Here is a 16,269-nt window from a genome sequence, read left to right as displayed (position 1 = left end):
AAATTAAATAAAACAAGAAATGTCCTGCAGTAAACCACCTTCACAGATGTGCACCTGTAGTGTCCTGACCAGTCTTATTTTTGAATCAACACACTACATAAAACCTTTAGATATTGTCAAGCTGAAAACAGAATCCTTGGGGCTGGAGTAAGAACACTGGATGCTCTTCCAGGGGACCCAGGGTTCAAATTCCCAGAACCCACAACCATTCTAGTTCCATATCTTTTGGCCCCCACGGGCACCAGGTGTACAATGGGAGCACAGACATGCATGACAGCAAAAGATCTATTTTCGATTTTCCCAATGAAGACTCAAGAGCCAGATACTGGGGTGAAAACCTATTAGCTCAAAGAGAGAGAGAAAGCACTCAGCCAACCTTCCTACTCACCTCACATCCCAAAGAAAAAAGGCAAAAACCAAAAGTCCAAGGCCAAAAGCTTGCTAGCTCAGCTGATGGCCCAGGAAGAAAAGCCAAAAGCTCAGCTGACAGCCCAGGAGTAAAAAGGCAAAAGCCCAAGAGCTAGAGAGCAAAAGTGCCCTTCTTTTACTCCACACTGTCTTAAACATTCCTCTCAAGTCCCTCCTTTCTACTTAATCCCTGTCAGCTAGTTTCTTGCTCCACCTCTTGACCTAGAGTTAACTTTCTTAAATCCTGTGTACAGAAAGCTCTGGTATTAAAGGTGTGTGTTAGAGCTGAGCCATAATCACCTGTTTACAATAAACAAAAAGTTCTTGGATTAAAGGTGTGTGTTAGGGCTGAAACATGCCAAACAAACCCCCAACAGGTTTTTACAGCTCACAATCTTGGAGTTCATAATGGGATCAAATATCCTACAACAATCTTGCTCTTACACACACTTCAGTTCATAAATATCAGCTAAGTATGAGGGAGCTGTCAAAATCAGGTTTATAATTTAACATACTTCTGCAGATGGAAGTGGATTCACAAACCAGCTCCCTAGAGATTATCCACCCTCCTCCTTAAAAAAAGGACATTTACACTGAGTTTTGTTTGTTTGTTTGTTTTTAAGTATATAAGAGCTGGAGAGATGGCTCAGCAGTTAAGAGTTCTTGTTACTCTTCCAAAAGACTCAGGTTCAAGTACCAGAACTCACATGGCAGCTCACAACTGGCTGACTGGCTGAACTCTGGTTCTTCTGGCCTCTGGAGGCACTGCACATGAAGGCAGAGGCAGGTGGCTCTCTGTGAGGTCAAGGCCAGCGTAGACTACCTTATGATTCCAGGACAACAAGGGCTATATAATAGAAACACCTTGTCTAAAACAAACAAACAAATAGGTAGATAGGTAGGCAGGCAGTTAGGTAAGTAATAGACAGACAGATAGACATAGATTATTTTTGCTCATAGCTTTTTACCTGTAGCTTTAAAACCCTCTAACATTTATCATTCCCTCTAAGGAGATCAGCAATGACTAAGTATAGATTCAATTTAAACTATGAGAACTGCTAATTCAGAAGACTGCCATTCATGATTCTGTAATGTGTTATAATGAGGCCCTGTCCAGCAAGCTCTGCTGCTTTAACCCTGGGTTTATGGCCAAAAGAAAAAGGAGACAAATATCAACCTAAACCCCACGTAGCACTTTCCAGTCAGTTTCTTACATGAATCAGGGTCTGACTCTGGCTTACTTCCTTTCAAGAACTCCTACTTCTTTCTATACTGATTATGACAACTAGGCTATTCTAAGCAGAGAGAACTTCTCATATGCTCAGGACAGCCAACATTAATTTCCATATATCCACACTGAACTTTTTTTTTTTTTTTTTTTTTCAAAAGCAGAGCTTTTCTTTAGGATTAGCCATTTTATTGCAATGCAATTTTTTTTGTTTGTTGGTTGGTTGTTTGGTTTTGGCTTTTGAGTCAGGGTCTTGCTACATAGCCCAGGCTGACTTGGTACTTGCTATGTGGGCAGATGTTGTGGCAGTCCCCACTTCTCAGCCTCCCAAGTGCTGAGATTACAGGCTTCCCTATAAGACAGGGTCTCACAGGCTAGGCTAGCTTGGAACTCACTATTGTAGTGCAGGTGGCCTCAAATGTGAGGTCCTCCTGCTCAGTTTCCCTCGTCCTACAATTACAGGTGTGCACCACCATGCCCAGTCTGCAAGAGAATTGTTAATACAGTTTTCTAGATGCTGATTAGTCAAAGCTAAAACTGTCATCACACAATCATAAATTTAGACCTCAAACACTATGGCTACTTGGTGCAAGATTCTCCTTTCCTGTTTTTAAGAAATGTGCATTTGAATAGCAAGTTTCCTCCCATGTTCACAACTTAGAAAGTGTAAGAACTTATACACTGTCAAGTCTCTCTTTAACTGCTATCTGCTAGTCACCCGGTTCCTTTTCCCACAGACAAGTAAGTAAGTAGATCAGCTTTTTAAATATGTCCAGAAATAGAACAGCAGACGCCACTGGGAACCCTCTCAGATAGCCTTTAACAGAATGACTAGCTACTGCAGATGCTGCATGCTAAGGTCAGTATTTGCAGCTTTTGCAGAACTGTGTGTGTTTCCCCAAGTCTGTGGTCAATGTTGGTGTTGGGGAGAGTAAAGTCCAAGCTTCTATGATATCTGCGGTGCCACTACAACTCTTGAATGCACATCTTTGGCCAGCTTGTTCCCTGTTCTTCCTCTATTTAATACAGATTTCTCTGGAGAGGCTGAGGGTAATCTCTGAGTAAATCACTTGTAGACAAATCCCCGTCTCAGAGTGTGTTTGTAAGGAACCCGACTAAACAGACATACACATATATACACGTATCTGCATACCTAAACTATGACCTTCTTACCTATACATTCTTCACTTCACAAACATCGCATACACTGTTCTATAGTTATTTGCTAAATATATTGTTAAATATATTTTGATAACAAGCCCACAATTAACATAACTGCTTCCTTAATAGCTTAATAGCTTAATAATCTTAATAGCTACATGGTATCCTATTGTATTATCTAGTTAACCTAGTTCTTGATAAGCATTTACATGATTGCTCATATTTTGCTATATATTCCTCTCTCTTTCTTCCTTTCTCTCTCTCTTCTTTCTCTCTCTCTCTTTCCAAGACAGGGTTTCTCTGTGTAGCCCAGACTGTCCTGTTACTCTCTTTGTAGACAGACTGGCCTCAAACTCAGAGATCCCTTTACCTCTGCCTCTCAAGTGCTGGGATTAAAGTCATACACCACCATTGCTCGGCACTCATTATTTTCTAAGTGTGAAAAGACAAGATTCTGGAAATAGGCCAGGTATGGTGGTACACACCTTTAATTGCAGCACTCAGGAATGACACAGAGGCAGGCAGATCTCTGTGAGACTGAGGTTAGCCTGGTCTACACAGTGAGTTTCAGTCCAGCCAAGACTACTTGTCTTAAACAAAACAAACACAATTACAAACAAAAAAAAAAAAAACTAAATAAATTTATATTTCTTTTTCTTTCCCCCGCCCCAGTATTGGGAGCTGAACCCAGAGCCTATAGATGGCAGGTAAGAACTCTACCATTAAGCTCTAACTCTATCCCTAAATGTTTATTTTTCTTTTTTCCTCTTCTTTTTTGTTTTGGTTATGTGGGGGATTGTTTTCTGTTGTTGTTGTTGTTGTTGTTTGCTTTTTTTTGAGACAGGATGTCGATATGTAGCCTTGGCTAGCCTGAAACTCATAGAGAGATCTGCCTGTCTCTGTCTCCTAAGTGCATACACACATTGCCAAGTGTGGTCCAAACTTGTTTTCAACTTGCAATGTAGCAGAGAATAACTCCAAACTACTGATACCCCTGCCTCTACCTTTCAAATGCTGAGATTACAGGCACATAACCATGCCCAGGTCTTTTTGTATATGTATGTGTGCATATTTTATTTTTTGTGGCTTATCAATTGATGCCCTTTGCCCACTTATATTTTGGGTCATATACTTATAGCACATACTTATAATTCCTGTATATGGGAAGTAGAGGCAGGACATAATCATATTTTAATTATATAGACAGTCCTCTGGGTAAATCTGTTAGTGGGGGAGAAGAGGGGTTCAATATTATTATATGAAATTCTCAAAGAATTAATAAAAATGTTACTGAAATCTTCTTTAAAAGTCCAGCATTCAGCTGGAGAGATAGCTCAGTGGGTAAAGATGCTTGTCACCAACCCTAAAAGTCTGAGTTCAATCCCAGATATAATGTCACACATGCACACAATAAATAAATGTAAAAATAGAAACTGAAGTTTAAGGTCATCCTGGGCTACAATACCCATATTGAAGCCAAGCTGGGCTACACGAGTATTGTCTCAAAAAATATTTTTTTTTTCGACTAGAACTTCTTATACTTACTTTTTAAGTTCTGGGATCTCTGCTGGCTTTACCAGTTTTATCAACCCTTTAAGTCTCTGTTGTTCTTTCCTTAGTTCAAAAGTCCTCAGGTGAAGTTTCTTTCTGGACACACCATCTAATGTGCTCCCTGATTTCATTTCTGACATGAATGCATCTAAAGAATCCTGAGATGATGATTCTGATAGAACTGTCCAAAAAGGAACAACACATGTTTAAAAAGATGGCCCAAATACTTTTAAATTCAGTCACATTATTCACAAAGGGGTCACAAATATAAAGTTGAACAACAAACATCATTGATATTAGGAATGAAAAAAAATTATAGCTGTGTGAGACCTTGGGAGATGATTTTAGGCTTCATTTCCTTCAACTATTAAATAAAAAGAGATTAAACCAAACAATTTCTAGTTATTTTTCTAACTCTACAATGTTACATTGTGAGACTGGAAATGGCTCAGCAGTTAAGAGCACTTGCTGCTCTTACAGAGAACCTGGGTTCAGTTTCCAGCAGCCACATGACAGCTCACAATCTTCTGTAACTCCAGTTCCAGGGGATCTGGCACCCTCTTCTGGCCTCCATGAGTACCAGACATGCATGTGGTACACAGACATGTAGTAGGCAAAACACTCATAAAAACATGCATAAAGTAAAAAGCTACATTTCTCTTTAAAAATACCTCCAAAGCCTGAATCTTCCAGTGCATCCCATTGCCTAACAACGCAGGGTACATTTGTATGCCAGGTTTGTATGTCAGGTATTCAATAACTACTGGCTGACAGTCTTACCTTTGCTGGAGGCCTTGAGCCTCTCAGAAATTTCAGAGAGTTCTCTTTCAGCATCATTTAACTTTGCAACCTATAACGCCCAAATCAACAGGGTTAGCAAATGTTTTCCTTATCACCTTCCTATCATTAATATTATTACAAGTTTTAAAATTATTAAATCAGAAGTCCATCTAAGTTGGCTCCTGATGAAGTTGCTATTTTTTTGTTTACTTTCTTCTAGCTAAACTAATTTTAGAATTAAAAAACCTCAAGTAGAATGAATTGCTGACACTTTAAAACAAAGCACTCAAGACATTTGTTCTCATCAGTGAGCCACGGGGTAGATGTTGGACACGTGAAGCTAGGAATACTGCTAAATACAGTGTAAGTTCATGCCCCCTTTATGGCAATTCCATGAAGGCTATGCCATTCCAGACTAAAACCATACTATTCTTCTGAATTTTCTTAAATGCTAGAGCTTAACATCAGTGTCACTATGGACACCCAAGCTTGGAACTTTTTCTTTTCTTTCTGAGGAATAACATCATATCCAAAGAAAATTCCTTAGTGAGTCAATACAAACCAGGAAGGAAGTGAACAGCAGTTGGTAAACCCTTTTTCCACCAACTTGAATAAACTAGTTATTTGTTGCCATTAAATTTAGAGATCACAGAAGCTGTAACTCAGTACTAGACTTCAATGTTGTTTTTTAAGCTATGATGACCATAAGAACAGCAACTTCTGTAAGCAACTTGCCAGTGATTCAAATGTTTCTGGCTTCTCGTCAATCTTCCCAGCCTTCTTCATGCGGTTCAGGCGCTTCTTCTCAACCAGGCCAGTCCGATCGAGGAATGTGTCATCATCACTGTCGTAAAAATCTTCATCCTCCCAGTTCTTGGCCTTCCTTTTCCGAGATACTAAAAATACAACAGTCCATATGAAGGTTTTATTTGGAGAGAGAGAAAGAGAGGGAGAGGGAGGAAAAAAGGGAGGCTGGGTATGGAGCTCAGGTGATAGGGTGGGTGCCTAGTATGCACAAGGCCCTGGATCTGATCTTCAGCAGCACCTAACTAGGTGCAAGCGAACACACCTGTAATCTCAGCACTTGGGAGGTAAAGGCAGGAGGGTTGAAGTTCAAGGCCATCCTTGTCTATATAACAAGTTTGAAGCCAGCCTTGGATACACGAGACTGTGTCTCAAAAAAAAAAAAAAAAAAAAAAGAGGAGGAAAGGGGAAATAAGTCACACACAAGGGCACACAAGGGCACCATGCCACTTATATGAAGTTCCTAAAGTAGTCAAAGTCTGTACTGAGAAGACAGTACATAGTACTTAGTACATAGTACTTGCCTCACAAATGTGAGGACCAGTGCCCAGATCCCCCGTACCTATGCAAGTGCTGGGCATGTGTGGTAGCATACCTGTAAGCCCAGCACACAGAACACTGACAGACAAGCGATCCCCACGGTAAGCTGGTTCACTAAACAAATTTAGGACTCAGGGCTCAATAAGAGATCCTACCTCAATATAAAGGGTAAGAAATGATTAGGCTACTCAACACCAACCTCTGACCTCCACATGCATTATAAAGGAGTCAAATCACAGACACAGAAAAGAACGGTAGTCCCCATGGGCTGGGTAGGAAGGAGAATGGAATTACTGTTCACAGGATACAGCTGTACCAGGCATAATGGAAAGTTCTAAGCTGGGCAGTGATGAGTACATAAATACACTTAATATCATTAAAATTATAGCATGTTTTCACAACAATATATTTCACAACAATAAAAAGTTAAAACAAAGCCAGGCATGGTGGTTGCATGTCTTTAATCCCAGCACTCAGGAGGCAATGGCCAGTCTGGTCTACAGAGCAAGCTCCAGGATAGCCAGGGCTATACAGAGAGAATTGTCTCAAACAAACAAACAAAGCCCACTAAACATAGAAATAGAGCTAGAAATAGGAAGCAAGCCTGAAACTCATGCACGGCCAGGGTGGTCTTGCATTGCAGCTCTCCTGTGTCTGCCGGTTACACACATGTGCCACCATGTCTGCCTCGCGGGGTCCAGGTTTTAGGTCTTTGCTTTTTATTTTTGTTTTTGAGACACAGTTTCTCTATACAACAGCACTGGTTGTCCTGGAACTCACAGAGATCTGCCTGCCTCTGCCTCCCCAGTGCTGAGATTAAAGGTATGTGCCACCTTGCCCAGCTTTAGACGTAGTTTTAAATGTACATTCAGAAATGTACCTACAAACAGAAAATATCTAAGACAATATAAATAAATGTCTTAGGATGTTGGGAGAGGAAACTTTTCTCTCCACTTCAGAAAATTCTGTACAATTTACACACTATCTACGTAGAGAGATTGTTATCTTTTGCATTGCATTTTTCTTCTTTGCTTTTTAAAAGAAAAAAAAGAGAGATTTTTATATACTGACCTGCTTCCTGCCGCAGCAATCCCAATGTATCAAGGATCCGACAAGCTTCCAGGGAGCACTGTATCATCGCTTCTTTTTTCTTCCCTGAGTGAATGGCCTCAGCCACCAGCTGTTTCCCAGTTGAATCATCCACAGGTAATCTGCATTGGTTTACGGAGAGCTACAGCTCAGCACGAAGCACTGATTCTCATGAAAACAGCCCTCATGATGCCATGTGTCCTTAGATGGCATTTCCATCTCAGTTAATTTCTTTGTCTTGCCACGGTTAGTCTTCAAGTCATTTCTTTCCCCTTTTATTCATTTCACCCCAGTTCCCAGTGCTACCAAACTATCAAGGCCCAAACATGGAACTATACCAAAATGTACAGTAAAGTTACTCTTGGGGATCTTCTCTGCAACTACCTGCTAACTTGAAACTGGCTACTAACAGACACAGACATTAGCAAGGAGCCCAGCATTTATTAGACAGACAGGGAGGATTGCCACAGAACAAGACCCTGTCTCAAAACAAAACACAACAAAACAAAGCTAAAAAACAAAGAGCTTACCTCACCCTGCAGAGCCAAGTGCTATGCCCCTGCTCATCAAATTCATATTCTAATTCTTCTCCTACAGGAAAAAGAACAATTTTAGTCAGATCTAAAAATTACAATAAGGAGCTCAAAGGGCTGGAGAGATGGCCCAGTGGGTAAGAGCACTGACTGCTCTTCCAGAGAACCTAGGTTCAATTCCCAGCACCCACTTGGCAGCTCACAACTGTCTATAACTCCAAGATCTTACACTCTTACATAGATATACACGCAGGCTAAATACCAATGGAAATAAAATAAATAAATTATTAAAAAAATAAGGAGCTCAAAAGTTAAAGACACCAAGTTTTAAAATCACAATAAGCATTAAATTTTAATATATTTCATTTATTGCTAGGGAAGTAAGACTGGAATAAATGTGACATAGAAGAAAATCATTTCAAATCAGAATAAACTGGGCAAGGCCTGGTTGTTGGGGTGACCGTGTAAGGGTGTCATTGTATTATTCAAATGCTGACTTCTGTACCAGCAGAGAACAGACTTTGGTATCGTTATTCCTATGGCTGCATCATATTTTGTAAACACTCCCTCCAACATCTTCCATTTGGTTTAATAAAAAGCTAAATGGCCAATAGCTAAGGCAGGAAACAATAGGCAGGACTTCCAGGAAGAGATAGGAACTCTAGGAAGAAATCTGAGGCACAGAAAGAGTTGTTAGACTTGGAGGAAGAAACAAGGATTAAGACTGAGAGGTAATGGGTCACATGGCAGGACTTAGGCCAGGCCAGTATTGTCAGGTTAGACTAGCTGAGAATCTGCCCAGCCATAGTGCCTAAATTTAGAATAAGTATAATAACTCTGTCATTATTTGGGATCTGGAGGTCCAAAGAAAATCCTGTTTTACCTAGTGACATGGACTTTTAATCCCAGCTACTCAGGAGGCTGTGGCAGGAAGACCTCAAATTCAAGCTGAGCTACAGAGTGAATTCAAGGCAAGCCTAGGCAACTTAGTAAACCCTGTCTCAAAACAAAAACAAAAATTCACACCCATAACTGAAAAAAAAGCTGGACTCATACTAATAATCATACTACTAATAATAATTATAATTACACTAATAATCATACTACGACGACTAATAATAATCATGCTAATAATCCCAGCACTCAGGAGAAGTGTAGGAAGATGACTGCAAGTTCGAGGACAGCTTGAGTTACGTTGAGAGTTTGAAGCTAACCTGAGCTATAGAGTGACCCCATCCTCTTAAAAAACAAAACAAACAAAAACAAAAACAAAACAAAAAAACAAAGAGGGCTAGGAATATACCTCAGTGGCAGAATGCTTGCTTGACATACATATAGATCCTATGTTCAACCCCAGTACCACAAAATACAATCCTGGCTGTGTAGGCTTATAATACTAGGTATTCAGAAATTGAGGCAAGAGGATCATAACTACCAGGCCTATCTGGTCTCTGGGGGTGGGGGTGGGGGGTGAAGGGGATGGGCATTATAGCTTGTAGCTTAGTGACGGAATGCTTGCTTAGCATGAACAAGGTCTGGATTTGATCTCAGCACAATCAGAACAAAATACTCAAGCCAAGGGTCGGAATGTTACATAGAAAGGGAAATAGAATAGATGGCAGAAGTGGATAAAGAGAGGGAACTGGGCAAGAAATGGAATGGGGAGGAAGACAAAGGTAGGAATCAGATGTTAGAAAAATGGGGGTGGGAGGAGAGAGGGCTGAGAACAAGGGAAACTGAAGGGGGGCATCTCTCTGACAAGCTGGAGGTCTTTGACAGGGTAAGCTCCTGGGACAATATGGGTGTGACTCTAGCTGAGACTCCTAAGGGATGGGGATGAGGGTGGAGGCATGAGACTGAAGTGACCACCTCCTAGCCAGGCAGGACTAGTGGAGGGAAGAGAACAACTCACCCACAAAACCTTTGATCCAAAAATTACCCTGCCTACAAGAAGTTAAGGGATAAAGATTGAAGGAATGTCCAACCAATGATTGGTTCAACCTGAGACACAAGCCACAGTAGATAGCCAGCCACTGACACTATTAATGATGCTCTGCTATGCTTGCAGACAGGAGCCTAACATGACTGCCATCTGGGAGGCTCCACCCAGTAGCAGATGGAGACAGATGCTGGGACTTGCAGCCAAGCATGGTGCAGAGCTCCAGGGGTCTTGTGGAAGTGTTGGAGGAAAGATGGAATGATCTGAAGGGGATAGGAATCCCACAAAAACACCAACAAAGACAACTAACCCAGACCCACAGTTTCTTATAGAGACTTAGACATCAACTAAGGAACATGCATGGTCTGGACCTAGGCCTCCTGCACATATGTGGCCAATAGATGGCTTGATCTTCATGTGGATCGCCTGGTGAGTGAAGGGGGCCCTGTTTCTAACATGCACTATTGCCTGCTTTTGCATCACTTCCCCCTGGCAGGGCTGCCTTGCCTGGCCTCTGAATGAGGATATGCTCAATCCTGAAGTGACTTAGTGTGTTGGGGAGGGTTGATACAGTGGCAGGGGGACTCCCCTTTTCTAGGGGAAAAGGGAGAGAGAAGAAAAGAAAAAGGGAGGGGACTGGGAGAAAAAGAGGGAGGGAAGACCCGTGGGATTTAAAATAAATGAACTTAAGTAAAATAAAAATTAAAAACAAAAGAAAACATTCAAACCAATCATCTCTCCATACATACCTTTATATATGCGATTTTATATGTGTGTGCAGACTGGGTGTCTTCCTAGGTCATTCTCTACCTTAGAATCTCTCACTGACCAGGAGTCCATCAATTCAGCTAGGTTGGCTAACCAATAAGCTCCAAGGATCCACTTGTCTTTCTGCCTCCCAAGCACTGGGCTTACATACACTTCCATATCTAGCTTTTTTATGTAGGTTCTAGAGATCCAAACTCTTGTTCCCTGCTTGTACAGCAAGCACCCTATCGACTGAGCCCTCTCCCCAGCCCCAATTTTCATACTTTCAGGGGTACAGTTGGTTTTTAGAAGCATAGCTAGACATTTTGTTAGTGTTGCTGGAGATAGGGTTTCATATAGTCCAGGCTGGCCTTGAACCTGCTATGTAGACAAGCATGACTGAACTCCTGATCTGATCTTCTTGCCTCCATTTCCTAAAGTGCTGGGACAGCAGACATCAGCCCCCATATTTATGCCTGACTAGAGGCATAAATATGTTCTGAAAGCAACCAGTTCGTTACATACATGTACATACATACACAGAGAGAGATTGTATTTTTCCCCTATTGATATTCAACCAATTGCAGACTTTAAAAAAGTCTGCTTTGAACATGTACACTTTTGTCATTATTCACTAAACACAATATAATGACCATTCACATAGATTTACATACACTATGTTGGGTATTATAAATAATCTAGAGTATATTTAAAGTACATGGGAGTCTATATATGTAGTTATAAGCAAATACTATGGTACTTGATATAGGGACTTGAGCATCCTCAGATCTTGGTATCTTCAGGGAAGGGTCTTGGACCCAATCCTCCCAAAAATCCCCCACCCCGTGAATAACTATGTATACATAAATATATACATAAGACATGAATAAATACATAAACATGCATTGGTGTTCTTTCAAAGTATATCTACTGAAACAATTCTCCCTGAGAATACTTCTTATCATAGGAAGTTAAAATCTGCACTAAGAACTATAAAAGACCAAGGACTGTAGGAGAAGGCTCAGCAGGAAAAGTGCTGGCCTAGAGAGCACATGCATATGAGTTCAGTGTCTCATAAATCATGTAAAAAAGCAGAGCATAGTGGCACACACCTGCAATCCCAGCCCAGGGAGGCAGAGACAAGAGGATTCATGGGTTCAGGGGCTAGCCAGTCTAGTGTAATTAGTGAGCTCCAGGACAATGACAGCCTTTGTCTAAAAGGAGGTAGATGGCAGTCCTAAAGGTTAACCTAAGTTTTTTCTAAAACACATCCACATTACAAAGTACTGATTATGAAAGATCGTGTGAATTAGGAACAATAAATTCTAAGGCTTTGTTTCATTTTCCTACACTAAGTCCAAGACCTTTTGAGAAGAATGTGTTCAATTAGGCGAAAAAAATTTAGGATGGAAAGAAAGACGAATAAGGGTTTTACTATTTTCAAAATAAACCTGGGACTAGTGTACAGCTCAGTGATAGAGAAAGCAATTTCCTAGCACACATCCCAGGTCTGAGCCTCAGCAACCCACAAAGAAATAAAAATAAACAGAGCCAAATAAACTGATCACAATGCAAGAACCGAACGAGGAAGACAACAAACAGAATACATCATTTGCAAGAGGCAAAACAGCTGTGAGCACTTCTTACTGTCACGGCCAGAACCACATTTACTTGCATACCTTCTCGGTCAAAGAAGCCTTGGAGAGCCTTCTTTGGATCCTTTATATAAAAGGCTTCCCGGTCCTGCTGAAACTCCAAGGCAATGGGGTTCTCTTCAGCCTCATCCTCTACAGCATCTTCTCCTGCAGGGCACAAGGAAGGATAAATTTGAGAATAGGATATGGCTGGTTGTGGTGATGCACACCAGTAGGATTTGCTGAAGGAGGCAGAGGCAGGAGGATCACGAGAACAGGATATGTGAATGACATCTGAGATCCTTCTAGGCGGAGTAAGGATATAATCAGATAAGCTGGCACAGTGACACACACCTGTAATCAGTATTCAGGAGGCTAAGGCAGGGGGATCTAAGTTCTAGAATCACCTGACTACATAGAGACAATGTTTCAAGAAACACACACACATTTATTTATCTATATTAGAAGGCGGTTAAAAGAAAGATATTTGAGGGCATGGGATGGAACAATCACCAAGTCACCACCATGAACATCTTTACACTTTCTGAATTATGTAGCAAATAAGACTGTTTCCATGGCATTTTTTTTCCTTTTCATCACTTTAAAGACAACATATATCTACCATACTTTGAAAATTTTCTGAGCTCTTTAGCCTATCATTCTCTTTCTCTCCTATTCAGGTCTTACTCACTGATTCCAATATAATTCTTAGTAACGCTCCTGTCTGCCAAACACATTGGTTAAGTGCAATCCTCCCTCAAAACAGTCTCAGCACCAAACACAAACACCAATGTGCAGCTTTACTATTCTTTTCCTTCAAATTTCAGCTTAAAACTTTTTTTTTCAGCTTGAAACTCTTATTTAAGAATTTATAGAGTGGGACAGCAGGTAAAGGTTCCTTCTGCCAAGCCTGACAATCTGCTTTTGATCCCTGGAACTCACAAAGTAAAAAGAGAGAACTGACTCCTACAATTTGCCCTCTGACCTCCATCTGTACTCCATGACCCCTAACACAAACACAAAAATTAAATAAATTAATTTATAGTTTCCAAAAGATCTAAATTAGTACTGTCCCAAAGGAATATAAATGTTATGAGTAGGGCTGGAGAGATGGCTCAGAGGTTAAGAGCTCTTCCAAAAGTCCTGAGTTCAATTCCCAGCAACCACATGGTGGCTCAAAACCATCTATAATAAGGTTTGGTGCCCTCTTCTGGCATGCAGGTGTTTCATGTAGGCAGAACACTGTATACATAATAAATAAATTTAAAAAAATGTTATGAGTATAATTCTGAGCTTTCTATTACCTACTTTAAAAGGTCATCTCACTGTAATAATCAATATAAAAGTATGGTAATATTTTAATTATTTTTTTCACATAGAAGACATGCCAGTTTGGATAAGCCACACTAGACATGTAGCTAAAAGCTACCATACTGAACAGCTGGGGTCTAAGTTCCTAGTGACTGATGCCTTTCCTGGCACTAACTCTTGCATACTAATGGTTTCTAGCTTATTCCTAACATTTAGCATAAGCAATTTTGCATTTACTGTCTTCATATTTACATATATAGACCACACAGATACAAGTGCCACGGTGCACATAGGAGTCAAAGGAAAACTTTTGGGAATCCACTCTTCTTCCACCACGTGCTTCCCAGGAATCAAACTCAGTCAACACATTTGGCAGCACACACCTGCTGAGCTATGTCACCAAGCTCCAACATCTTTCATTCTTTGTTTGTTTGTTGTTTTGAGATAGGATCTCTCTATAATGTAGCTCTGGCTGTCCTGAAACATCAGATGTAGATCATGCTGGTCTTGAACTCACAGAGACTTACCTGCCTCTGCCTCCCAAGTGCTGGGATTAAACGCCTGCATCACAATGCCCTGCTAGCCCCAACTTCTTTCTTTTTATAGACCTGAATATTTATCATTCAAAATGTCTGATGTTTGTGGATATCTGCCATAATCTCTTGAATTTTTTTATACTTTGTGAAAATAGCCTGAAAGGTGAAATAGTAAATGCTGAATTTTCTTCGAGACAGAGTTTCTCTGTGTAGACCAGGCTGGCCTTGAACTCAAGAGATCTGACTGCCTCTGCCTCCTAAGCACTGGCATTAAAAGCATGCATCACCCATCACCACACCTGGCTATAAATGCTGATTTCTTAAGGAATAAAGTAAAATTTCCATGCTCTCCAGTGATAATTATTTAGCACTCAGGACTCTGTGTGTCTTTGTGTGTGTGTTTAGATGATAAAAGCAATACCATTTTTAAATTATAAGGGAAGGAAGAGTGTATGTATAGTGCCCCTAATTCTAATCTTTTATATCACCAAAGTTAATGACCTTGTGCTTTGGTTACCTTATTTGCAAATTATGTTTGCCCTACTTCAGCTCTAGTAGGATTTTTGAGCTAAAGCATTTAAAGGTGTCACTAGTAATGAACTCAGAACTTTCAGCGGCAATTTCTTACCCATTCCCCACGTGCAGCCCATCTCATCATCTTGACCACTAGCATTTCTCTTCCCTTCAGTGGTATCTGCTTCCTCTTCTTCATCGGAATCTTCACCTAGCATCTTCTTCTCCAATAACATCTGCTGTTGTTTGCGCAGTTCCTTCAACTGTGTTACTGTTAACTCAGATTCTGCCTCTCGGTCTTCCTCTGGTCCCTAATGAATCAAGGGGAAAATATATACATATATGGCTTCAGGAATGGAGAAATTACTTTTCGAGATACAGCAATGTACACAGACCTGCGAGTCCAGACTGAGCCCTACGCTTCTGTCACTGGTTACTGGGATACCTTTTTTTTTTCTCTCTCTCTCTCAACTAAACCTTAAAGAAACTCAGAATCCCCAGCACAGCGAAGTTCCCAAATTTTTATTTTACAATTTTCTACTTACCTGAAGGATAAAGAGCCTGGTGCTGCCTCCAAAACGAAAAACGTGCCCAACGTGGACTCGACAGTAAGTGCGGGGTGGGATGCGAGTTTTGTTGAGGAAAGTGCCGTGGGTACTTCCCAGATCGTAGATATAGAAGCCCTGCTCATGCCCATCAGATTCTCCGTCGGGATCCGACCCCCGGTGCTGTAGCACCGCATGGTACCGAGACACAGAAGGATGCTCCAGGCTTATGTCACAGCTAGCAAGTCTCCCGAAAAGGCAGCAGCTCATCCCTTTCAAGTTGCGGGTGCCAAGAATGGTGCCACCTTTCAAGGTTTCGAGACTGTAGGGGGCCGTGGTTGGGCTACCCCACGATGGCTCTTGGTATGGGGGGGCCCGGGCCGGACCGCCAGAAGCAGGAGCTACCCGCGGGGAGCGGAGCTGTTCCGCCGGTGGACTCCCAGTCTCCCCGCGGTCCGGCTGAGGCAGCGGGGCCTCGGGCTCCCCACATCCGGAGTCCAGCAGCTCCGTGGGGCATTCCGTCTTCACATCCTCAGGAACTGAGGGATTGGAGGCCGGAGCCTTACTCCGCACTGCCAGAGGCACCGGCAAAACAGGCTTCTTAAATTCGCTACTGATTTCCCGAGGTGCTGGCGGTTCTGGCTGAGAACTAGTATCAGCCATCATCAGCCGCGTGCAACCTCAAAATATGTCCCTCGGAAACCCCAGTCGCTCGCTCATCACGTTCCCGTGCACTTTCCTCCTCCTTCCCAGTTCCCTGCCGCTACTCTGGGTGGCAATGTTGGAGTTCCTCTTTCAATACTCACAGAATTGTAAAGATGTGAATAGCGCTAGAGAGTCCCAATACCAGAAGGGGGACAAAAAAAAAAAAAAACAAAAAACAAAAAACAAAAAACCGTCGTGGTGCTGAGCAGAATGCGGACATTTTTAGGCGTTGCAAAAGGCTTGTA

The 16,269-nt window shown here is 41.5% G+C and overlaps 1 protein-coding gene across 2 annotated transcripts in view; it reads right to left on the bottom strand.

Moving 5' to 3' along the window:
• The window catches only part of Slc4a1ap (solute carrier family 4 member 1 adaptor protein), a 31,017-nt gene extending 15,030 nt beyond the window's left edge, over nucleotides 1-15,987 (bottom strand). For both annotated transcript variants that reach the window (XM_055627071.1, XM_055627079.1), the window contains exons 1-8: nucleotides 15,320-15,987; nucleotides 14,890-15,085; nucleotides 12,460-12,582; nucleotides 8,092-8,152; nucleotides 7,544-7,683; nucleotides 5,864-6,024; nucleotides 5,129-5,198; nucleotides 4,343-4,529 (exon numbers count right to left, since the gene is read on the bottom strand). In XM_055627071.1, the coding sequence (XP_055483046.1) occupies nucleotides 4,343-4,529; nucleotides 5,129-5,198; nucleotides 5,864-6,024; nucleotides 7,544-7,683; nucleotides 8,092-8,152; nucleotides 12,460-12,582; nucleotides 14,890-15,085; nucleotides 15,320-15,985 (1,604 nt within the window). In that variant the 5' untranslated portion in view covers nucleotides 15,986-15,987. The remainder of the gene's footprint in view (nucleotides 1-4,342; nucleotides 4,530-5,128; nucleotides 5,199-5,863; nucleotides 6,025-7,543; nucleotides 7,684-8,091; nucleotides 8,153-12,459; nucleotides 12,583-14,889; nucleotides 15,086-15,319) is intronic.
• Between the last annotated feature and the right edge of the window lie 282 nt (nucleotides 15,988-16,269).

This window comes from Psammomys obesus, unplaced genomic scaffold, assembly GCF_907164565.1.
Source record: "Psammomys obesus unplaced genomic scaffold, mPsaObe1.curated_primary_1811, whole genome shotgun sequence".
Lineage (NCBI taxonomy): Eukaryota > Metazoa > Chordata > Mammalia > Rodentia > Muridae > Psammomys > Psammomys obesus.
This window is presented reverse-complemented; position numbering and strand designations above follow the sequence as displayed.